Source organism: Oryzias latipes, chromosome 22 (assembly GCF_002234675.1).
Source record: "Oryzias latipes chromosome 22, ASM223467v1".
Taxonomy (NCBI): domain Eukaryota; kingdom Metazoa; phylum Chordata; class Actinopteri; order Beloniformes; family Adrianichthyidae; genus Oryzias; species Oryzias latipes.
The window spans coordinates 23,893,110-23,918,047 of NC_019880.2; the positions used below are offsets into that span (position 1 = coordinate 23,893,110).

A 24,938-nucleotide genomic window follows, 5' to 3' on the forward strand; every position below is an offset into this window, starting at 1 on the left:
ATTATATTTACGTTAATGTGAGACACTCTGCTGTCTTTTGTTCTTTCTTGTTTGTTTTTTCTATCAGTCCTTTTCTAACACCTCTGAGTCCACCTCTTCTCATCAGATCCCTTCTTTTCTTGTTTGCTTTTCTTTCTTCGTCTAAGTGTGTGGTTATTCGTTTGGTCCCTCAGCTCTTTGTTTTTGTTCTCTTTCTGTCCTTGAATTAATTCACCTGAAATGAGCTTTTAAACAGCTGCCACATCCCCACCCCCCCTTCATCTTCCTCACTCTCATCTCCTCCTCTTCCCATCTCTAGTCTTTTCTCAGGTTCATTCCTCTTTCTTCTTTCCTTTACTTTGTTTTTTTTTATTTGTTTTGATCTGTTTTACCTTCAACTGACTGCTGTTTGAATTTGCTCTCCTCCTGTTTTTTGTTTTGGTTTGTTGTGTTCTCCTCTTGTGCTTGTGTAGCGTTTTGTGCCTGATGTGTTGCGTCTCCAGCGGGCTCTGCTCACGCCGCTTTGACATCCGCCCCGTCTGACTCCGTGCTCCTGCATCTCTCTTGTCTCCAGGGTTTTGTGCAGAAGTTGGACGGGTTCATCTCATGGCTGCAGGAGGCCCTGGGCAGCACGGAGAACTGGACTCAGCCCAGGCAGGACTTGGACAGCCTGAAGGTGTACCTGGACACTCACCTGGTGAGAGCACACAGAGTGGATGACCCTGTAAAGCCCACTACATCAGAGAATGGACAGAAGAGTCAAAAATATATGTTTTAAAAACCCTTTGCTGAAACCCCAAACACATCATTTCATGTCTCACTTATGATCCGTTTGATTTGGATTTTCTCACATTAATGTGGATTTAAGATGCAAAAAATATTAACAAGGAAAAAGCACCTGATTTGCAGACGGTCTCATATTTGATCCACACATTTTTAACTGCATCATAAAGAATTATTAACAAAGTTGACATTCTTTCAGTACAGCAGGAATTCTTTGAACAAAGCGTTTAACAGTAGATCGGTTATTCTCACCACAAAGTTTTGAAAATTAGCTAGGAATGAAGATGCACTAAAGGGCAGAAAACATGGACCCAGTTATAAACAAGTCTGATCATGATAATGAGATGGGGGGGGGGGGGTCTCAGAAATGTGTGTAATAATTATGATAGAAATAGTTATATGGGGTTAATCACGTGTTGGATTCAGAAATCCCCCTCATGCGTGTTGAATGTGTGCCTGTTGCTGAGAGTTTTCTCTACTGGAAGTCTAACGGAGGGTCTGAAGGATGGGTCTGCATGGAGGTCTCAGAAGAAAAGCAGGCTTCAAATTCTAATGTGTGGACTCCCGTACTGGAACAGGTTCAGGATCGTCCATTTGTTCCTTTCTTCCCCCTCCTTCCCTTCTCTCTTTCCGTCTCCTCCTGTTTCACTTTTCCAATTTCTGACCATCTGTCTGTGCTTTGCTCTTCTGTTTTAGCTGTGTTTTTTTTTTACACTTATTGTTTATTTATTCATTGCAGAGAAATAACTGTGCTGTATTCATAATTTACGAACACACAGAGAGGCGTGCACTCGTGCACAACACTTAGAGCGCACGTTACCTGTGGATGTAAAAGTCTTCCGCGCACACGTCTGCATATTTCTCCAACAGACCACATTTGCATTTGAGTCCACAAAGGCAGCCGTAGAAACAATAGCAGCATGTGTTTTACTGCATTCCTTCCCACTCACACGCAGGAACTATTTGCATACATTAGCATCTTCCTAGACAGATTTCTAAATCAGCATCTCCAAATCCATCCCTGCAGAACGGCATCAAGTGCATAGACCCTCACGCACACACCAGCAGCTTTCTTATCGAGATCCCCAACTTCCGCTCTGTGTGTTTGTGCGTTTGTTTACATGTGTTGGCTTTTTGTGGGTGCCAGCAGCGCTAACGTTAGCAGCGGTTGGCTTCAATTAGAATGCCTGACTCTTAATTGGCATGTCTTGTTAAATAAAGCAAAAGAGGATGAAAAAGCATCACTAATAAGACTTTGAACTGCTACACTGTTGATAGCACATTAGCTAACAGTGTGTGTGTGTGTGTGTGTGTTTGGGTTGATAGTCACACCAGCACTTTGTAATTATTAGTGTACGTTTTGGTGAATAATTGTGTGAGGTTTGTTGATTAATGCAGAGTAAAGCCCTGCTGTTTTTCCTCCTCCGCATCTCTCTTTCTCCGTCTGTTCTCCCCTTTTCCTTCTGTTCCTTTCTTCCAATGTTTTTAGTTATTCATCTTTCTGACAAATTAGATTTAATTTGACTAAACTTTTAAAGCAGATAAAATTAAGCAAATGATTTGAAGGTTTTGGTAATTTTATTCTAATTCAAATTATGGTGTGAATCAGAAGAAGGCTTGAGCGTATCGCAAAATATATTTGTGATACTATGTAAAATGAAAAAGTTGGAGACAAAAAAAGAGAAAGTCAATAGAAGACATAATTATACAGACTGACCCTTTCGGGGTTCAGCTCTGCATCACGCCGAGCAGACGGGATAGCCTCAACCATCTGAGCATGCTCACTCACAGGCTCAGATCTCTATAGCTATTGCACCTTATATTGTCTTTTAACGCTTTTATGTGCTTTTAAGTGAGAAATACTTTCATCTTTTTAAAATCACAGTACATTATTAAATAGTCACGATCCGATTTTTTTTTCACTTTTATGAAAATAGTGAAAAAATGAAACTTTCCAACTGCTGATGATTGGTTGGTCAGCAATGGACCCATTCAAAGACGGTGTTTCAGCACCGTGTATGTTGACATTTATTCAAGGTTAAACATTTTTAACCCAAAAATGAAAAGACCAAACATTAAGTGATCAAAACATGAATCCAAACATAGACGGCGTTTCCTCTGGCAGGTTTTGTCCAGGTCTGATGACTTCTGATGGTTGGATTCTTGTTTTTACACTCATTACAATACCTAAGAGGAGGAGAACTAAAGGGAGGAAATGATGAAAGCTCCACGCCTTGAGGAGGAGAGTCCATCTGAAGAAGCAGGAATGAGTTTAAAAATGTCTGCTGAGATGATGTTGGGCAGAGGACCTGCTGAGCTCACCACTTTTCCTCCTCCCTGCTGTTTTACCATCCTGCTTTTAGATCCCAAATGGGTAAAATATTTTATTTTATTTTTATTTTTACAGGCCAGAGTTTTGTTTCAAACTAAAGTAAATAACGTTAAAATCCTAAATATGTCTCTGTTAATAAAAGGGTTCATAAAAATACTTTTGTTTTTTCCCAGAGACATTTCTATTGTTTTTATTTAACTGCAGTTTCAATTTAGTCAGACTAAAATACATAGAAAAATATATATAAATGACAAATAATGACTGTTGCATAAAATGACATATAAATCTGTAGATCTTTTGATAGTTATTTGGTTAATAGTAGTTTATTTGGAAAAATAATATTTTTAATTAAATGCTATAAAACGCCTTGATTCAGTTGTTTCCAGCAGTTTAGGAGCATCCCTGCGCTAGCTCCAACCATTTGTTTCCTTCCATCTGTCTTTCAAACTCGCTAGATCCCTTTTGGGGTAAGGGGTTGCTGGAGCCCATCCCAGCTGCTGTTCAGCAAAGGCGGGATACACCCTGAACAGGTCATTGTCACACACCTATGGACAATTTAAAGACACCAATCAACCCATGCAGCATGTTTTTGGATTGTGGGCGGAAGCCAGAGAAAAGCCACACATGCATGAGGAGAACATCCAAACTCCATACAGAGAGGACCCAGCCAGGATTTGGGCAAAGCGAGAGGCCTAACCACCCCTGTGCACAGCCCCATGCTCTAACAGTCATCATTTAGAATTTTTTTATTTTATTGTTTATGTTTACCGACTGCAATCTGTGTTCTAGTTCCTATTACAGTTTAACTAAGAACTACTACTTAGTATAAAAGCTCCACAGTTGTGTGACACTGTGATTTTCAATGATTTCTTTTGCAGAGTATTGTTACAGTTGGTCTTACTGATTAGCTGCAGGTGTTTGAAGCCACTGCTGCAGCTGGCCTCCATGTTGGTGTTGCTGTCATCTATGTGGCGCCAGGCGGACTTGCAGAAAGACTCCTAACTAACACTCAATGGAAGGAATGCAGGCTTCAACTTCTAGAAGCTTTGATTTTTAGTCTGCAGAAGATCCTGGGATGATGTTTGCGTTGTGAAGGGTTTTCTGAGATGTTTTTGCACTTTTCTAGGTTGGGATGGCTTTAGAAACAAACAAAACAACATAAAAATGGAATGTCAGGGCAGAATTACTCAGAATGAATTACATTGTGTGGGTTTGTGCTAACAGGCTGCAGCCATCCCAATTGAATATTTGGTCCAGCTGGCATGTGTGTCTGCATAAGCGTGAGTGTGTGTGTGTGTGTTTGTCTGTGTTTGTGCGATTTAGGATGCGTGGAGCGCATAAACACAGGCCTTTCCGGAACCCCGGGGAGATCAGTGAGGCAGAGGATGCTAGCATGCACAATCTTTTACACACATCCACCCGTGCACTCTCCCACAGAAACACACACACAGGCTGCTCTTTGTAAGGTGCTAAGAGATGGCGGCCAATGAAAGGCCTATTGATTTGGTCTGATGGGCGATCCAGGCCTTTGAATCCCATTAGAAGCAACAGACTACTGGTGGCAAAACGAGGGGGGAGGGAGATAAAGAGATGTGAGAGCAGGAGGGAGAAGTCCAATACACAACATACTGGCTCAATCTGAAAATACAGGCTGTGTGCAGAAATGACCACTCTTAGGTCTCAGGTTGTTTTTGTAAAGATTCACATCCACACTGAAACAACCAGCAGGATAATTGCTTCTATTTGGATTAGAAACAGAGAAACTGGTTAGCAGAGCCAGCGTTTAGTCTGAATGATGGAGGTGCTTGAGTGTTAGTTGTTTTTTGTGGTCTTTTTCTGGTATGGTTTTGGAATCAGCCCCCTCTACTTTGCAGTCGTACCATTTGTCAAAGATTAGAGCTGACGGTAATGGATACTTATTCTGCTTAAAAACAAACAACCCATTCATAAGCAGCCCGATTGAGGGAGGGAGAATCGAATGATGTAGGTAGACTAAATTCTACCCTTTGGTCCAACCTTGGTGTTTCGAGGGGAAGAGCCATCCTGGCTTTTGTTTTTAAATAAAAGGTTGGAGGGATATACCTGTATAGGTTTTTAGATGTATGTAAAAAGAAGGGGTGTAACGATTCATTTTAACAACAATTCGATTCACATCGTAATTTTTGGTTGAGGATGCGATTCATAGTTGATATTGGTTCATTGGTTCAACGATCCGATTCACTGACCTAAAATGAATCCAGAACATCTTTATACAAAACTTCCACCAGTGTGACTCAGACAGAAATACCTGGTGAACGGTGCAGGTGAGGTTTTCCGGATTCATTGGATTTCTTCAAGATAATCAAGTGTAAATTAAATATGTGTACAAATAAACAAGCTAACAAGAATGAAAGAATTAAAAGTATGAATCCAAAGGGAACATTCTTGGAACCTTCTAGCACACTGTATGGTCACACGTCTTTTGTTACATTCAAAGTGTTTCCACACATTGGACTGGTTGATCAGTTTTTGATGTCATCACATGTGTATTTTCCGCTGTGATGCACTCTGTTGTGTTTACATTACAGTAAAATAAACCTTCCGTCCCTCAATCTGAATGGTATTTTCCAATATTGATTATGATTGATTCATTTCATTTTGAAACCATTTCATATTTGGTATTGGTCAATTTGATTAGGAAGTTGGTTCAGACAGAACCAGATCATAGAAATAGAAATTGATTCATCGATCAAGTCAATTCATCGTTACACCCCTAGTAAAGAACTTTTAGAGCGGTTATCAATTCAACTGTCTTAAAAGCTTTGTAACCACAGATAGCAGTGGTAACTTCATGGCTAATGAGCTTCAGAGCCAAAAATTAGGAGCCTGAAGTTAAAGTAACTGGAGATTCAATGATGTCTTTCAAGCCCCCAAATAGGTGTCACATTCTACGGTTTCCTCTAGATTGAAACACTTCAATGTTGACAGTGAATGAATGATGTCTAGACGGTTGTTTGAAAATTGTTTTGAGGAATTTCTCCAAAAGCTGGACAAAAAGGAGGAGCATTTCCTCTTCGGGCCAAGTTTTCACCAAAAACTTCACCGGGCTCACATTAATGCACAATTTGGGATCTGAAACTGAACTCTTTGAGAGGGGTTAGACTCTGCTCCGCTCTGGAGTTGCCCATGAGAGTTGCAGGGCTGGTGTTGGTTTGCTTGTAGCCCCCAACTCAGCCGTCATGTGTTAATGTTCAGCCAAGTAAAAGAGGGGGTTGGGTCCCTGCCAGGTCTCTTAATGCATCTCTTTAAGGTCTCTTGCTCTTATTGTGGTTTTGGTTTAGAGGCCAAGAATCAGCACAGCGTAGCTTCTTGGATTTTCTCTGAGGGGTAATAGAAGGTGCTCCACCTTAGGAACCCAGTAGTTCAACAAAGAGCAGTGTGTTTGGGAGGAATTACCTCCCTGAAATTAACCACGTGGGGTGTTTTGTCATCAGTAATAGTTTGTCCATTATGAAAACCATGTTCAAACACTATCAGTGAATATGGCACCAGGACACCTTCAGCAGGAAGTTGATGATTTACTTCGTAGTTGCATCATCTGACCTACGACCGTAGGGCAGTCAAATCAAGAGAGAGGAGCAGAGCTAGTAATCTATCACCATCTGGTGGTGAGTTGGACTTGCTGGTGAAGGAGAAGGCTGTTCACACTTGGCAGGTCCAAACATTTTGTCACAGTTTGCCTGGTACGTTTGGCTGAGCTGACCATCAGAAGAGTCTCCATCTTAACAAGGTATCCAAAAAGGGTGTAGACGTTGAGTCAAAGTGAAAGTGTTTCCATTTCAACTCTTTTAGGTGTTTTGAAGCTGAGGCTGTGTGTCTGTGGTGCCTGTTGGCACACCAGTCCATGAAATTGGCCACTGGAAGTGAAGGATGTCGTCAAGCTGAAAAGTGCTATTAAGTCTGGTTGGGACTCCTAAAGCAGCTGACATTCATTGACGAGCAACACTCAGTGCAGACAGTTGGAACTCTGGAATGGTTCTGGAAGACCTTGGAGAGGGACTAAATTCTGGTTAACCATTTGTTGTCTCGGGGGGGGCGGGGAGTGGTTCTCTGCCCTTTGGACATTGTGGTGCGGTTGGACTGGCACACTGGGTGGTGGTACCGCTTTTGAGAAGAAGGATCCAAGACCGGGCCATGGATGAGAAAGGAGATCTATGGGTTTTAGATCTGTGTGTGGACTGGCATGTCAACCTTTACCATCTACATCCAAGCTTATGGCTATTGAGTAAAAGAAATGTCCTTTTTCTATTGTCTCTTTTAAAAGGCTGTTTTATGTCGATTAGTTTGCTAAAATTCTACGCGGTGCATCCGTGGAATATTTCAACACTTGGAGCCTGTATTCTGTCTTTTTCTGGATGTAGCTTGTCAGGTCGACCTGGAGACGCTAAAAAAATAGAATTCCAGCTGAGTTTGAGCAATATGACGAGTTGTTGGTATGACATTCCTGATGTAAATTGTTAGGTTGATCAAATCAGAAAGTGACGCTGCTGTTGCATAATGCTAATATATTGGTTTAAATCTGGGGTCAAACAATTTCATGTGAACAACTTCTTAGTTACTTTATTGAGGCCTATTGGTTGATGTGAATTCTTTGCCAAAGTTCAGCCAAATATTCGCTGCACTTAAAAGTTTTTTGCTTTGCTTCGTTGTCGCGCCGCCTGAAGCTCACTGCATCCTGACCGCCATGCCGTGCCTGATGCTCAAAACGGACTGCAGAACCTCTGACCATGTCTGTACATTGACTTAGCATTAAAACTGGGCGCCCCTGACGCACGGATCAAGCTTGGTGTGAATGCAACTGTAATGACTTGAAAAACTCCTGAAATGGGACATATGTAGGACTCAAAGGAAAACGGAAGAAACTTTTTCAAATGTGATTGTTGCCACTAAGAGATGGTTTAAGATGTTAGTTGAACAGAAGAAGAAAAGGAACGGAGGGATTTCAAGGTCAAACTAAGGAGGGAGAAGTCAGTAATAAGACAAGGAGATAGAAAAAAAAGATAAACACTGAGATGACCGAAGGAAAGCAGAGTGAGGGAGAGAAAATGAAACTGAAGGAAGAAGAGTAGAAGAAGTATTTTATTACTTAATATAAAAACTGCACAGGAAAACAGAGACAGCAGAAAGAGAAGAGGAAGAAAAAGGAGAGCCATATGAAGACACACAAACACACACAGGCGTGAACACACATGAACAGTCCTGAGGGAGCACCATCAAGCTCCTCTCGCTTCATAAATGGAGACAATTTAATTGTCATTATTACAAAGATTCTTTGATCAGATCATGTCTCATCAGCCCAACTGCAGCATGTGTGTGTGTGTGTGTTTTTGCGTGTGTGCGCATGAGGCTGCATCCGATCAGTGCCCCACAACAGGCAGGCTCAATGACAAACCTCAATGTCATCTCCATATCAGCACCGCATACCTCACAGCTCCACGCTAATATGCAGCGGCTAAAAGCTAAACGGTATTAGCTAGGCTTCTGAGATCCTCCTACCCCGTGCTCCAGGCTAATATGCTAATGCTAACAGGTAATCTAATCACTGGGGGTTTGAAGCCACTCACGTCCGATTCCAGTCAGCGCATGCTAATCGGAGCAGAGACTCAACTTTAAGGCTGGAAGAGCTTAAACATCTCAAATCTACCTGCTTCCTTCACCGTCCAGCACTTAAATGAAACTGCTCCCGTCTGTTGGAGCAAATGTTCCTCCTAGAACCCATATGGAACAAAGGAACATGTGGGTTTGGAAGCTCTGACATTATCAGTGTCACATCTAAGAAACAAATCACGTTCTGAAAGCTTTCAGTTTGTCTTCAACAAGTTAGAGTCCAAATCCAAATCTGACCTTTTCAACATGGACATTTATTAAGAATCCAGTGGATGGAAAACTCCTGTTGTGCAGAACATACAAGTCTAAGCAAGATTTTCTCATTGAATGATGATGAACATATCTTTGCTCATTGTTTTACTTTACAGTAAATAATTTCCCTACAAATGCCCCCACACACAAAAATGGTTTAAAGTCCTACTCCAATGAAAATTCTGGTTCTTGTGTTTTTAACATGTTAACATGTTAACAAAACAACATGTGGCATTTTTCTCATGATGGAGTACATATATACAGAAAATTAAGATTAGAATTACATTTCTGAGTGCTTCTTTATTCAAATCAAAGTTAAACAGGAACAGATTAAAAAATACAGTTTGTAAAAGAGCTTTTTTGTGATGTAGAAAATACACTGTGTTGGCCACAATCTCCCTGCTTCAAGCCCTCAGCAATAGGGAAGAGGGGCGGGGTTGATCTTCACCAGGGGTGCTCATTACGTCCGACGCGATTGACCGGTCGATTTTCAAAGACATGAGGGTAGATCGCAGGCCAGCAAAGATAAATAACCCAAAAAATAAAAATATACTTCTAAAAAATCCACCAGCCAATCAAAATCCTCACTGAGAAGTACGGGACTTGATTGACATTCAGAACGGCCAATCGAACATCCTCTGATACATACATCACTGCACATGCGTAAATCAGGCTGAAGCTTGAGTGTGTCAAGAACTGCAGGGTGAAAGATGTTCTTTTGCTTTCTGACGTATTTTGTTAACTAGCTGCTATTTATTGTACCATGAGTTTAAAGTAATCTCAACTTTATATATCCCAAACTTTGACAAACAGAAACCAGATTGAAAGTGCTAAATTTCATTTTCTGTGAACTTTCTTTCACATCCTGTGCAGCTCTTTTTCTGTCTCTATGTTGTGTTCTTCCTGAATTTCACGATGAAGTCACACGTTTTGGGTTATCCCGGCCGTGAAGGGTCAGAGATGCGCAGACACATCCTATAAGGGTTAGGTGTGTCATGTGTGTCTTGCGGTTCTCTTGAGGCGTGTGTATGGTACATGTATCGTGAAATGTTTGTGAAGTATTCAGAAGGCTAAGTTACAAGTTGTAAGTCATAACGTACGGGTGATGCTGTCTTACGGTGTCCTTGCACCATACTCTACTCACTGGTAAGGTGCGTCACTGTCTCCTTACAGACCGCATGCAAATGCTGCACGCATGGGGTGTGCAGGTGTCACCTAAGTGCTCAAAGGATGTCCACAAAACTGCACTTTGTCTGACATCCTTATTTCTGACACTTGGGTTGCACGCAAGGAGTGCGCCCTTGTCATGAGAACAGCACTAATAGGCTCCTTGCACAGGGGCGCAGGTTTTGGGGGTGGTTGAAAAAAATAAAATAGGTACGACAGGCCTGGATCTGACCAACTTCACCCTTATTTACCCTTACGTGTTGTTAAAGTGTTCGTCACAACCTGTTGCCCACAGAATACCTGTAGAAAAAAAAGATTTTCGCCACTGGATGGTCTACAGTGCTAGATTTTTCTGCGTGCCCCATGCAGGTGGGTCCACTTTTTACCTGCAGACAGTAAGGACAGTTGTGACTAAAAGCATATGGTATACATGAGTGTTTAAAAAAAGTGGGATAAAATTTCAGCTTTTTTCTTGTGGAGGACAGATAACTAGTTACTGAGCTTTAATGATCTGTAACAAAAGAGAAATGTTCCAATTAAGTTCATAGTGTCTACGAGTTTAAACTGTGTTCTTAAATTATTTTTTCTCAGACCCTGTTTGTTTTTGTCAAACGTGCCTTACATGTTTCGGCCTTCGTCAGAGTCGTCATCGGGTGGTGGTGATGTGACGTCTTTAGAAACAGATGATTGTGACTGAGGCGGAGTCACCTGTCAGACTTTGACAAGTGACGCCGCCTCAGTCACAATCATCTGTGTAAGGTACGTTTGACAAAAACAAACCGTGTCTGAGAAAAAATAATTTAAGAACACAATGGAGAAATGTAAAAAGCTTCTTTACTTTGAACAGAAGCCATGTTCACAAGGGCAGGTCTGTCCATCCACCAGCCTCTTTTTCATGAGCACATCTGCTCATCATGACGGTTGATGTGACCACCATGACCACCTAGGATCTCAGCTTCTATCTGTCGGCTCTGCTGCTGGACAGGAAAAACGGAAAGAAACGTTTATTTACCTTTTGACGCTGTCGAATATTTAAAAAATGTCTTAATAGAAAACGGAGACTCAGACTTTCGGGGTCGAGCGGTGAATCAAGGATGTTTTTGCTGATTTGACTTTTATCCGTGTAAATCATCATCTCTCAGTTCATACTTGTGCGCGTACGTGCACACTGTCCACAGATCCTGTCACACTCATTGACTGAATGTTTAACACACTTTCTGTCACCCCCTTCCATACACACACACACACACACAAATACAAACACGGAGCATCTTATTACCGTCTGCTGTCTGACGTCCATAAAAGCAGAGCTGCTCTGCATGCCTTATCATTGTGAGATTGATGGTTGGCTGTTCTTCTCTTATCGATTCTATGCTCTCCATATATTAAACGGAGGAAAGTGAGCCGAATCGTTGGCGGAATAAAGCGCTGAAATACGATGGCTCCCTGATAGCCCAGCTAATCTGCACAACCTAATTCATTCCCAGCATCAGGCAGCCCTATCCCAGAGAGGCAGACAGTCACGCTGTTTTCTGTAGCTCTGATAGATCTATTTTATGTTTATTAGCTGTGAGGTATTTCACCAGCTTATCTGGAAATTAAGTGGGGCAGAGTGGCGGCTGCATCTGTAAAATTACCCAATCAGGCGTGAGATTTGCAGTAAATGATGACGTTTGCAGGCAGTTAGGACTTTAGAAAGCACACGGCGCTGTTTTATCTGGATAATGTTGATTTATGAAGGGGATGGGGGCATGGAGGAGGGAGGTGGTGGCTGTGTGTTGGTTTTCAAAGTGATATTTTATGGTTTATCTGCCAGTGGAACACGTGCAGCGCAGAGCCATCACTATCTGCTCGTGTCCTTTGAAGAGACAAACGCCTCTCGCAGAGAAAGACATTAACTTGACTTCAGTTTACGCGGCGCTCATGCGCCAATGTGGGAAGTTATTGAAGCACTTCAGGGTTACAGCACGAGTGCCGTTACGCACAACATCCTTTACCAAACTCTGCTTTACACAAAGTCGTCTGTGGGGTTAAAGCATGTCTACAGTTTGGAGATGTGTTCAGGTGAAACAGCATCACCAGTTACAATGTGTGTTCCTATAAAAGAGATCAGAACAAACGATTAACAAAACCTACACGATAAAATGAGCTGTTTTTTTACATTTTCAGGATTTTGATTTTTGGTTGTTTTTAGCTTTTTAGGGTGACAACTTTTAACGTCTGTCTGGGGACAACAGATGAAAAATAACCGCTAGGCTTATTCTGTTGGGTTTTAAGGTTTTAAAGTGCACTGTCCCTGAGAAATAAAAAAAACCCTCAAAGCTCACCCTGCAAAAAGAGGTGGCCTAAAAATTGGAAAAGTGCCCCTTTCTTTTAGGAAAATCACTAAAAGTAGTAAATTATTGGTCAATGAAGCAAGTCATTTTCACTTAACAAGAAATCTTATAATAAAACAACAAAATCTAGAAACATGGAGTTCCACACAAGGTTTCAAAAAAGAGAAACTAAGCTAATAAAGCAAACTGACAGATAAAATGACTTCAAATTGAATGTCATACAGCCCAATAGTAAGTATTTTTTTAGCCAGTTCTAAGTTTTTACGAACCTAATTGTAGTTTATTTTGATTACAATGACAAAAAACCAGTGTAATAAGTGGAAAAGACTCATTTTAGAACAACATGGGAAAACCATCTTAGTTCAAGTCAGTCCATCTTAAAAGACCTAAATCTTGCTTTTCTTAAGCCTGTCAGAGTAAACTATATCCACTGGTATGATAATATATTACCTTTGGTACATTAAACAATGATTTTCTTATGAAATTTGAGTTTCTTTTTCTTATTAAGTAAGATGACTTGATCTCTGAGGCTCCGCCTTTCGCTCGTTGAGGGTGCCGCCCATTTCATGACGTCAATCCGGAGCTGCGTCTCTGCATTTCGCCCACGTAAACAAACAACATTGGAACTTTTGCCAAGATGTCTGTGCGTATTGTGCATAGAAAAGGAAAGCGTTTAGCCGATCACCCCTAGGTAAGCGAATATAGTGTTAGCCTGGGGGCGGGGCTGGCAGCAAAGACTCTTCCTGGAAGGGGGGGCCGTTCTCACCTTCAAAAGTGTGAATGTGAGGACCACTCGTTTCGTGGATTGGGAGGGGCTGGTGCACAGAGCGCAGGTTTTAGAGGATGTTTAGAAATGCGTCACTAGATCAAAGTACCACTTTGGGGTTGATTTTTGTGAGAAAATGATAAAACACTCAAATACTCAAAAAATTTAATTTTGTATGATAGGGCCCTAAATAAATCCTCATAAAATCTAAAACTAAAACATTTTTCTTGTCAACATGATGACAATGAATGCCAGTCTAAACTTTAAAATAAAATAACATCCCTATGTTTTTTTTTCTCGTCAAGAGTTCGTGGCAAAAGGATTTTGACTCATTTTGGTAATATTTCCTTTTTTCTAGATCCTGGAATAATACATCGACTGTGCTGACTTTGAGAGAAGCTTAGAAAGATTTAGACTAACAAAGAGAAATTTAAAAACAAGCTTTTAAATCTTTGCGCGGATCAGTTTATCAGCTGCATTCATTTCATTTTGAGCTGCAGAAGTTGCTTTTTGTCATTTTTTTCATGGTTTTCATGAAGCTTTTTGAAGAAATCTGCCGCCCCTTGATGTAAACAACCGCCACACACGTGCACACACGTGCACACACGTGCACACGGCGTAGTTGTGTGAGACCTGAACATCTCTGTGCAGCATTCCCTCAGCAGCCAGCAGGCTGTCAGAGGTGGTTAAGTCTGGAGGCTTGAGTACTTTTAGAAGCACACACACGTGCGCACGCTCGTGCACACTTGCTCACGCACACAGATCAGATCAGAAAAGGCTGAAATGGTGCTCAGAGACCTGACTGCAGTGTTTGCCAGCATGGCCTCAGGCTGTTTTGTGCCTTCATCCATCTATTTATCCATCTATCCATTTATCTTCTATTCTCACCGCATCATTTCTATTCTCTTGTCAATTTTTATTTGATCTCCTCCACACTTTAACTGTGTTTCCTGTGTGTGTGTGTGTGTGGGGGGGGGCAGGGTTTCAGAGGGGGAGATGCTTTCTTAACGTGTTGATTTGCTGATAAATTATCAAACATAAAGCCTCTGGTTTGCTGTCGCTGGGTTTTTGGAGGATCTCTGCTCCAGGATCTGAAAGAGATTTTCTAAAAATATTCTGTGGGAATTTTAAAAAATTGTTTGATGTTTGCTCTTTGCGGACCGGCAGAGTTTGACCCAAAACAAACCAATTATTGCTTTATTTATTCAAACCAATTCCTATATTTTGAATTTGGAAATGAGATTGACTGTTTCTCTTTGTTATTTTCCTTTATTTTATTTTTTTTTTAATGGAAAGAAAATATTCACTGAACTTCTTCACATGAGGGATCTTCTTATTGTCCTGCGCCTCAGCCCTGAATTTCCTGTCTGTTGCCTCTCTCTCTGGCAAATCATGCATGTAGACGACATCAGCGTATGAAGAACCTGTCAGCTTTCACTATGATTTGTTTGTTTTTTATCAATGGACTCACACAAACCTGGGATGTAAATGACCTCTTCTCCTGTTAGCGTGTCATTTTTTTGCTCCTCAGACGAACACACAGATGATTTCTGGGTCCATGTGTGTCTGTGTGTGTTGCAGAGCTTCAAGCTGAGCGTGGACGGCCACAGCGCTCTGAAGCTCAGCATCATGGAGGAAGGCAGAGCGCTGCTCGGCGTCCTCACTTCCCACCACTCGGGTATGTTCACACACACGCCGAGGCACACACAGGTGCTCATAATGGATCCCCAACCCGCTCCATTCATTATTAATATTTGGATTAACAGAGTGACCTTCAGAAAGGAGAGCTCATATAAATGTAGCCAAAAGAGAGACGAGGGGAGATGAGGACTGAGAATGAGATGTGGAGAGAAAGATCAAACAGCCGGTGGCGCCGCACTGAAAGGAATTTTTCTGAGTCTTGTCTGTGAGTTGGAAATGCGACAGAGGAAGAGTTAAATCGATCCGAGCAGCTGAAACAAACGGACAGACAGACAGACAGTAAAAAGCATGTTTTCCTGCACTTTTCTTAGCTTTCTTTCTGCAAACATGGCATCATTAGAGCTCGTCTGATTAGGGAAGCGGCAGTTCAGTGGACTCTGCAGAGACTGATCTACTCAGCAGCTGCAGCTCCTTCTAAAGCAGGTGGTTTGGAGGCTCTCATCTACTGAGATGCAGAAGATCATAGGAGATGTAACCTACGTGTGATGTCCAGTTAAACAAAGCTGCCCACTTTTCTAGCTTCAGGCCTTTAGATGTTTGGAGCTCTTCTTCATCCTCCCGATCACCATCATGGTCTTGTCTGAGGCTGAGGTTGTTACTCTGATCCCGGACGTCACAACACGTGTGGGCGGAGTCTTTCACTCGTCCTGAAGTTTTGGCTATAGCACAGAATATTTTCTGGCCTCTTGACCAGAGAAGTCATAAGATCTGGAAATGAAAATAGCCCTATAAATCAACAGTTATCACCCCATTGGCTGAATTTCTTTAAAAAAGTAAAAAAAAGGCCAATAGGGTAAGATTACCAAGATTTATTACTTTAAGACAAAAATTCTTGTCACCAAGATATGTTTTCTTAAACTAAGATTATTTTGCTAATGAAAAACTTTCTTTATTAAGATTATTTTTCTTGCAAGACAGAAAATACGCCCATGTTTTGAAACAAGGGTCTTAAGATTCAGTCTTGGTAGTGTGAAAAACACACAAAACCTAAAAGAATTCAGCAGAGAGCCTCTGAAGGAGCCGACTTCCTTAACATTTAATAGAAAACAGATGTTTTTTTTCTGTTTTCTTCCATTCAGTCCTGCTGAGCGCTAAAAGTAGAATCCTGAGGAAACTAACACACAAACACTACACAGTTAGGCAAATAACCCAATCTGGAGTACGATGCGTCTTCTTTTTATGTTGAAAGCTCCTCACATCAGCCTCCTCTGCTCCTCCTCTTATCGTCTCCAGGTGTGTTTGAGCGAGTCAGACATCCTTCCCAGACTGTAGCTGATTACATTGTGAGTCATAAGTAGGAGGACAAAATGATGGAGGAGAAGAGGAGGAAGTTTAATTTTAGTGTTTGACTGACTTCAGGCTAAGCTTTCAGACCATGAGAGACGGCACCAAAATGATGGAGCCCCCCTCAGCGCCTTTGTCACTTTCCAGAATGAAGTAAGACATTTAGAGAAAAGAGCACGATGAGCAGGTAGCAGGTTAATCACAGGGGAAGATTCTTCCAAACATTTTCCAAGTGATGATGATCCATAAAAAACTTTGGTCATTTCGTTTTAGTTAGAGCTCCTTCCACTCCTTAACTCGTTCATTTCCTCTGTCCTTCTTTTACGTTCTCTTCTTCCAGCTCTTAAGGATATCCTCCATATGGTTTCCGGCCAGTGGGATCAGCTCCAGCGGCAGATCCGGCGCCAGCACGGCTGGATGCTCCGCACCCTCCGCTGCATCCAGGCCCGCCTCTTCTACACCAACCAATCACAGGAGCTGTTAATGCCTCTGTGGGACTACTCAGCCAATCGACGGCGCTCAGGCTCAGCAGAAGGCCAAGAGGTAAATGGTAGTTTTCATTTTCAGGTCCGCCTGAAATCTTTTTCTATTTTCTGTTCATCTGCTTTGTGCTTATTTGAAGTCTTTTGTGCCTCATTTCTGTGGTTCGCTCTGAATGTCCTCATCTTTTGCAGTTTATTCCGTCCTCATCTGGTTGGAATCCCAATTAATCTGTTAGCTGATGAAACAGAACGGTTTCAAGGCAACATCATTTAAGAGTCAGCTGGTTTTTAGCCTGCAGAAGAGCATGTTTGTGTTTTTCCTGCTCTTCTGCAGGAATGCTGGGATTATTCCACCTCCCTCTCAGTTTGCTGTGAATGGTGTTGTGGGTTTGGTTAGTTGCTGGTGGACATGCAGAGAAACTGAACCTCCTCCTCCTCTCCAGTGTGCAGAGTCTGCTAGCCTGGATGTGTGGAGGATCACTTTGGTTTGACTGCTGAAAAAACGTTTGTCTTCTATGATTAACCGAATGGAATTTAGTTTAAAAAATGTCTAAAAGCAGAACCAAATGTACTAGGAGTTGAACGAGTTCACTCAGCCTTCAGTGGTTCCATCCTTTAGGTGAAGGCCTCATGTTGTCATCTTCTTGAGCTACAGTATACTAACACTTTATTCATTCACAGGGCTGCCAACTCACACATTTGGTTGATTCCTCACGCTCTCATGCCACACCTCCATTTCTCACGCTGAAATACACTTAAAATTACTTTGATTTTTTTTTTTTAATATATTTGTTGAGGCTGAAGAAACACTTTCAGAATCCATAGATTAGGCCTGCAGAGAGATGCTGTGCGCCCCATCCACTACTGAGTCGCACTAGTTTCATTCACAATTTAAACAAAAGTCCTGATTTGACATTTTCCAGGAAAGCATTTCTGACAAAAAGTTCTAAATATGATTTACTTATTTTAGTGGCCTAGTAAAACGTTTATTTCCTTTTTAGTTTTTTCGTAAACGCAATGTAGAAACACAAAGAAAGTTTTGTTATGAAATGGCTCATCTGAGCGAGCAGTGCAGAAACACATGGCCATTAAAGCCTTAGTCACATGCTGCAGGTTTTTGGGTTGTCTGGGTGCAGCTGCATCTCACGCAGGTGTGTCTTTCTGTCCTCCTGTGGCTCGTTTGATCATTTTATGGGACGTCAAACATGTGATTGTCTTTGTAGGGATGCTGTCATACTCTAGTCAGCAGACCAACGCTCTGGCTCATGGGAAGTCCACACAAACTACTCTCTGATTCTCTCTTTTTGAAAAGCCAGGATGAGTGCAAAGAGCACACGCCTGTCCCGTTAAAAGCGCTAACCGGCTTCCTTCGTGGCGCGCAAAATTCTTGCATCTCACCCACTTTATTTCTGGCTCTTGGAGGGAGCCCAACCTTTTGGATCGCTTTATTTTAAAGAGCCATTTCAAAGATCGGCTCATTTGGCTCTTTTCACATTTATTCACTTTTTAAAAAGCTAGCCTGGAGTTTTTCCATGTTGTCCTGGAAACTGTCTGCGTATTGATGGGCTGAGATGTGAATCAGAATAATCAAATTCAGATTTTCCTCCAAAATTTCAGTTTGAATTATTTTTTAAAATCAGTTATAGATCAGTATCAGTTATAGCTTGACATGTTGGATTTGTTGTAAATATTCCACTTCCATATCCCTCTGAGTTGATAGTGACATCACTATTAACCCTTTGTATGAAGAGTGTGTATGTGTACTCTGTATTGTGTTATTAGTGAAAAACCAGGGGTCTGCAACCTTTAACCTTAAAAGAACCACTTTGTCCAGTTTCTTTGACATACAAAGTCAGGTGTGCATTAACACAACTTTGGACCAGGATTGGTCCACAGGCCTGTCAGCATTGTAAAGCTGGTCCACTCAAATCTAAAGCAGGCCTAAACAAAACCAAGACCAGGAACAGCTTGGCCCTGGATGGAACTTTATCATCAATAATGACATTTAAAACAGCAGGCCTGGAGCCACATGTCAAATGAGGGCCCTCCCCTAAAATTTTCAAAGCTTCATGAAAGGTTACAAATAGGAAAAACAGATTTTGAAACGTATTTTTGCTAAATGCCTTGTAAATGGTAAATGGCGTATACTTATATAGCGCTGTCTACCCTGTTTCGAAGGCCCAAAGCGCTTTACAGTCACAGCCCCATTCACCCATGCACACACACACTCACACACACACTCACACACTGATGGCGGCCCCGCTGCCGAACACTGGCGCCTGCCTACCACCAGTCTTCTCTTGTCTTAATATGTAGTTTAGTTTGTTTGTTTCTCGAGTTATGAAGGGGGATAATTTGTGTGCTGCTCTCATTGACTGGAAGAGAACTAGACTCAGTGACCCTGCCCCCCTTTTATTACAGGAAGTACCTGCTGGCTCCACAGAAGCCTACATCCCATAGGCTTCTATAGAGAAATAAACAGCTGTCACTCATTCATTCTGTTATTCAGAAGAACTGTTCTTGCTCTGATGCCTTTTTTATTAACATCTTGCTAATAAAAATGTCTTATTCATGATATTTTTTTTGCCTCTGTGCCTCTGTAAAAGCATGTGGTGCCCGCTGGCCCCCACCTTAAACGTGTGAAATGTTTGATTGACAGAGTCTCCACTTTCGCTGGAAGAGGTGTGGACTTCCAACAAGCTCATTCCTGACTGGCGACAGTAGTTGCCATAGAAATGTTGAATAAAAAAATAAACAGTCAGGTCAACTCAGACCAACCACTGCTCACTAACCTGATCTGTTTTTGTTTTTCTGATTTCTTTGTTAACCATTTTTACCATTGTATTTCATAAAACATCTAAGGCATCTCTTTTTATACTGCTGTTAACATCCTCAGTGCTTTGTTTTCAGTTTTCTTTAATCTAAATTACTTCCAGATATACCTCTAATAATTCTCCTGTTTTTCACTCCTCTTCCTCGCCTTCCTCTTCCCGTTCCTCCTCTTCATCCAGCAGACCTAGCCCTGTTTGTTTTCAGATTGTTTGGTTGCAATTAGAGCTGCAGCAGCCTGATCACTGTGATCAGTCAACAGTGACAGCCATTAGCCGGCTCCCACCTATGTGTGTACGATTGTGTACCTCCTAAACTGAAAGTGTGTTTTGGTGTGTTTGCTCCTTTGTGTGTGTGTGTGTGTGTCCATTAGCAGCATGCCTACAGCACATTAACAGTCCATTCATTATGGGAGTGAGTTTCTCTCTGCACTTAAAGCTTTGATCCATAAAACCTCCAGACAACAACTGACGTGTAAATCTGCTAAATTATTGTTGTCTAATGTAAACACACACAGGCGCAGTAAAAAACAATGTTTCACAAGATTTTATGAGTTTCTCATGTTTTTTCAGGTCAGTCGCACCAAACTCACCTGTCAAGTTGGATTCCAGTGCAGCCAGATGGCACTTAGAGGCCCTGAAAGATGTGTGCTTTAGACATGCTTTGACGTTAAGGAATATATGACCCAAGTAGAACTATAGCTATTAATAGATTGACTCCAACTGGAAGGAAACAATTACATTTGAGTTCACCAGGTTTAACAAGAAAATTATTTCTGTTTCTAAATAGTGAAATATAACAACATCTCTGCTCTTGAGGTTTTCATTCATTTGTGACTAAACGCTCAAAGCAAAAAAGTAAGGAAGAGTGTAATTTACTCTGGTAAACGTATAGGGCTACCCCTCATTTCAAGAAATCAGTTCTAAACTGACCAATCAGATGACTTTGTGAAAGTAGGAGGTGTCATGTTGAGCGCTCAAAACATTTGATTGACAGATTCTCCCGAGTCGGTTTCTAGTGGTATGGGGTGTGGCCTTCCTTCCAAAAAGCTCACTGCTGGCTGGTAAGAGTGGTTGTTCACTTAGACCAGGGGTGCCCAAATCCAGGCCTCAAGGGCCGGCCTCCTGCTGATTTTCCAGAAATCCTGCATAATCATTCTGCTGATTATCTGGTTCCGGCGTGTTTAGCCAATAAGAAGCTTCAGGAAAACATGCAGGACACCGGGCCTTGAGGCATGGATTTGGGGACCCCTGACTTAGACTGACTCCTACCATTCTCTGCTTACTGATGTCCACTGGTGTCCGTATCCTGAAAAAATGGCGACTGAATTGACTTCATCTGGCTGCGGCTGGAAGTAAATCCTTTTCTGAGTGGTGTCACACTCACTCGGTCCAGGTTTCATTTATGGTCAATACCTGGACTGAGACGTTTTAAAGTAATAACACAAATATGACACAAAATGTGACCCTTCTGAAGCCCCGCTGGGTTTATTCACCTCAGGAAGGATCTGTGGAGGGAAAACAAGCTCCTCACTGCATCAGTCATTTGTGACACGTGTTAATCTGCTGAGTTAACCCACATGATGAGTTTTCTTCTGGATTAGTAGGGAGGTTGGAGCACTGAGCTGCAGCTTCAGGGGTGCAGGTCTTCTCCATACTGTGCTTCGTCCTCCACATTTCTCATCCAGTGCATGTCACCTCGATCCACGCGAGAGTAACATGTCATTTAAAATCATTAGACGGCTTGACGGTGAATGTGGCTTCTCTGTTTATTCATTATCTAATGGTGCACCTTAATGACAATGAGATGCGTGGCCTAATTACAGCCACACAGAGCTGTGTGTGTGTCTGCGTGTTTGTTAGGAGGGCAGACTGCAAGGTCAAACGATGGCATCATGTTTATTTATGTATGTGTCTGTGTTTATGGATCTTAGTAAAAAAATGATTCAAACAGATCCAAGGACAGAGGCTGCAGCTCCTCTGCTGTGTGTTTGCAGAGCAGTGCTGCTCTGAGTCTGTTTTTCTGACTCTGTCTGAGCAGCCAGCTTGGTTTCAATGAATATAACCTTGACCAAAGGGCAAAATAAAGGGCAATTCAGAATATATTTTATTAAATGAGGAAGCCTTGTGCAATATTTATAACCAGAGGTTTCACTGTTCGTTTCTAAAGATTAAATGCCAACTTGCATCAATAATTCATCCTCTTAATCTTCATTTTTAAGAGGATGAATTAAGAGTAATTAAGAGCAGGAGCAAATTGCAGATTTCATAGCAGCTCTAAGAGAGTGAGCTCATAATTTACTGGATGTGACTTCATTGGAGCTGCATCTCTGCACACGAGTCAGACATCTCCCTGCACTCTGATTTCTGACATTCAGAGATAAAATGAAGATCTGTTAATAAAACAAATTCTTACAGCTGTTTAATATTTTTTAGTGATTTCCTAACACATCCAAGCTAGAAAGCTGACTCCATTGTTTGAGTTATTTTGGTTGAATCTTTCCACGTGCGTCACATGGACTGAGCTGACGGTGGATTTAAACAGAACACAGTTAAATCACAGACTCTTATCAACATTAATGGAGGCATGTCACTGTCAGACTTCTGACTCTATTCGTTTTACATTCACTAATTCACATTTGAAATTCATTTCCAGTTCAATACTCTTCTTCATCCTTTCTTTGTGTAGTTTCTATTCTATAACCAGTGTCTTTGGTTCTAATAAAAATAAAACAGTTTCCACCAAAGCTGCAATTTTAATAAACAGAAATGCCTAAAAAATAAAAGAACGTGTTTTTAAAAAAAAGTTCTATAGTTGGATTTGATGAATTCTAATGCAGATTAATTTAATTGAATGAATTATATATTTTTTCCAAACCCAGTTTCTGAAATTTATCAATTTCCTTTAAGATTTCCCTTATTCTAGTTTGAAGTCCGTCCGTCCGTCCGTCCATCCATTCATCTACCTATGCGTCCGTCCATCCATCCATCCATCCATCCATCCCTTCATCTACCTATGCTTCCGTCCATCCATCCATCCGTCCGTCCGTCCGTCCGACCGTCCGTCCGTCCGTCCGTCCGTCCATCCATCCATCCATCCATCCATCCATCCATCCATCCATCCATCCATATATCCATCCATCCCTTCATCTACCTATGCTTCTGTCCATCCATCCCTTCATCTACCTATGCCTCCATCCATCCATCCATCCCTTAATCTACCTATGCTTCCGTCCATCCATCCCTTCATCTACCTATGCTTCCATCCATCCATCCATCCATCCATCCATCCATGCTTCCGTACATCCGTACGTCCATCCATCCATCTCCATAGATGGGGTGCGATGGTGCAGATCTATGACGTCTAATCGGAAGATTGCAGGCTTGATTCTCGCCTTGCCTTCCCTTGTGTCAGAGCATCCTTGGGCAAGACACTGAACCTCATTTTGCGTCTGGGGGTTATAGGTTGGTGCCGCCATCACTGTTTGAATGTGTCTGTGACTGAAAAGTGCTTTGTGCCTTCAAGGAAGTTAGAAAAGTGCTAGACGAGTATTCACCATCCACCCAGCTATCTTTAAATCTCAGTAGGCCTTAACATTGACATTAGTCATTTTTCTTTCTGTCTTTTGCATCATTCTCCCATCCTTCATTTCTTTGTTGATCCTCCCTCTTCCCTCCATCCCACAGCTCTTCCCATCCCTCTCTCCTCCAGATTTTTTGCTGTTCGTTCATCTGGAGAGAGGTGATTGAGATAAATGTCAGAAAATATCAGAGCTGGGCTGGTGGGATTAGAGAGCAAGAAGAAGATACACTAATGCCAGCAAATAGAACTGAACGACAAGACAGCCAACACCAGGGATTAGGGCACACACAGCCAAGCAGCCAAACACCTCTGGGGGAACAGATTTAGTTGTATGTGTCATATGGGAGTTATTGTTCTATGAGGCTTCGGCTCAGTGATGTTGTTGAAGACAGAGGCATGGAAGTGCTTTTAGAGCGACTGAACATGAACAAAAGAGCAGCCCGGGCTGCAGAAAGGTGTAAAATACGAGTGTGAAAGCAGTGTAATATTTAACAGCTTAGTGGGATTTGTCTGTCACTTTATGGAGGTTTGGAATGAGTCTGGTAAAACACACCACCGAGGATGATACAGCACTCACTGAAAAGACCAGCGGGTGTTTGTTTGGGGGGCAGCTGGGACTCTGGATCAAGCTCTGAAAATGTAAAACTGTTTGGAAAGTCAATATTTTACAAATTGAAGCAGGAAAAACATTTACGCATCTCCAGCTTCTCTCTGAGAGCAAATTTTGAGATATATATATTTTTAAATCTTACATGAAGATTGACTTTTTATTTATTTAACTTAATACAAAAGATGAAGACCACATGAGAAAAACATTGTAGATTAGAGAAAGTTAAAGTGTTCCTCGCTGTCTCTTTTTGCTTGCCTAAATTGAACTTTTTCTGCTTCCTTAGTCTTTTCCTGTCATGTTTTAATTGACAGCAACATTTCACACCCTTTTAATGTATGAATGGGCCCCAATAAATACTTCTAAACCCTTTGTAGACCTTTACATCTCACCCTCACGGTTCCTCCAGGTGTGTATCAGCGTGTTTATCTTTTTTACTCAGTTCTTTGAAGTTTGCTATAATACAATTTTTTTCATAAATTTTGGTAAAAATTGTGTAACAGTCTTTTTCTGAAAACGTGTATTTTTGGCCCACAATGCGTCTCTTTTGAATGATTTTTAGAGCCTCTCAAGTTGCCCTCACCTGCTTCTTCTATGTCTGGATCTTATGAAGTTTCGCTTCAGATTCTTCTCCAAGACAGTCTCCACAGTTATTTGGGATCCGGAAGCTGTTGGTCATAGTTTCCGTCACATGACGTGTGCATGGACCTGGAGGATGAAGGAGTGGGAGATGGCGGTTCACACTTAGCTTTTTGCTGCATGATGGAAAACGTTGATCAAGATGTGAATATCTGTGGAAGGCAGGCCTTTGTTTGTGTTGTGTTAGTATGAAGAGATGGGTAAAGTCCCACTCTGTTAACCGTTTAAAAAAAAAGCGTTATGATTATGACATTTTTGGCCAAAAGTTGTGGGCGGTACCATTGGCCCAGTCTAACGCCCCTCCACCTCCACCCTATTGCTGAGGGTTTGCCCCGCCATCGTAACCATCTTTAGAGAAATTCCACAGGAACATGTTTAACACAACAAAAACACAATTCTCAGGAGAGTGGGTCCAACACACACAAAAAAAGATTCAAATGTTTGTGAGCTTCTAAACAACTGTGGAACAATTTGACCGCTTTCCACCTCCAGGGGGCGCTCCACCAAGAAGGTAACACCAAGTAGAAGTTATGGAGCAAGTAAATTTACTGAA

The 24,938-nt window shown here is 41.7% G+C and overlaps 1 protein-coding gene across 6 annotated transcripts in view; it reads left to right on the forward strand.

The window, feature by feature from the left end:
• The window catches only part of akap6 (A-kinase anchoring protein 6), a 234,481-nt gene that overhangs the window by 68,245 nt on the left and 141,298 nt on the right, over positions 1 to 24,938 (forward strand). For all 6 annotated transcript variants that reach the window (XM_020713576.2, XM_020713577.2, XM_020713573.2 and 3 more), the window contains 3 exons: positions 554 to 676; positions 14,843 to 14,939; positions 16,587 to 16,789. In XM_020713576.2, the coding sequence (XP_020569235.1) occupies positions 554 to 676; positions 14,843 to 14,939; positions 16,587 to 16,789 (423 nt within the window). The remainder of the gene's footprint in view (positions 1 to 553; positions 677 to 14,842; positions 14,940 to 16,586; positions 16,790 to 24,938) is intronic.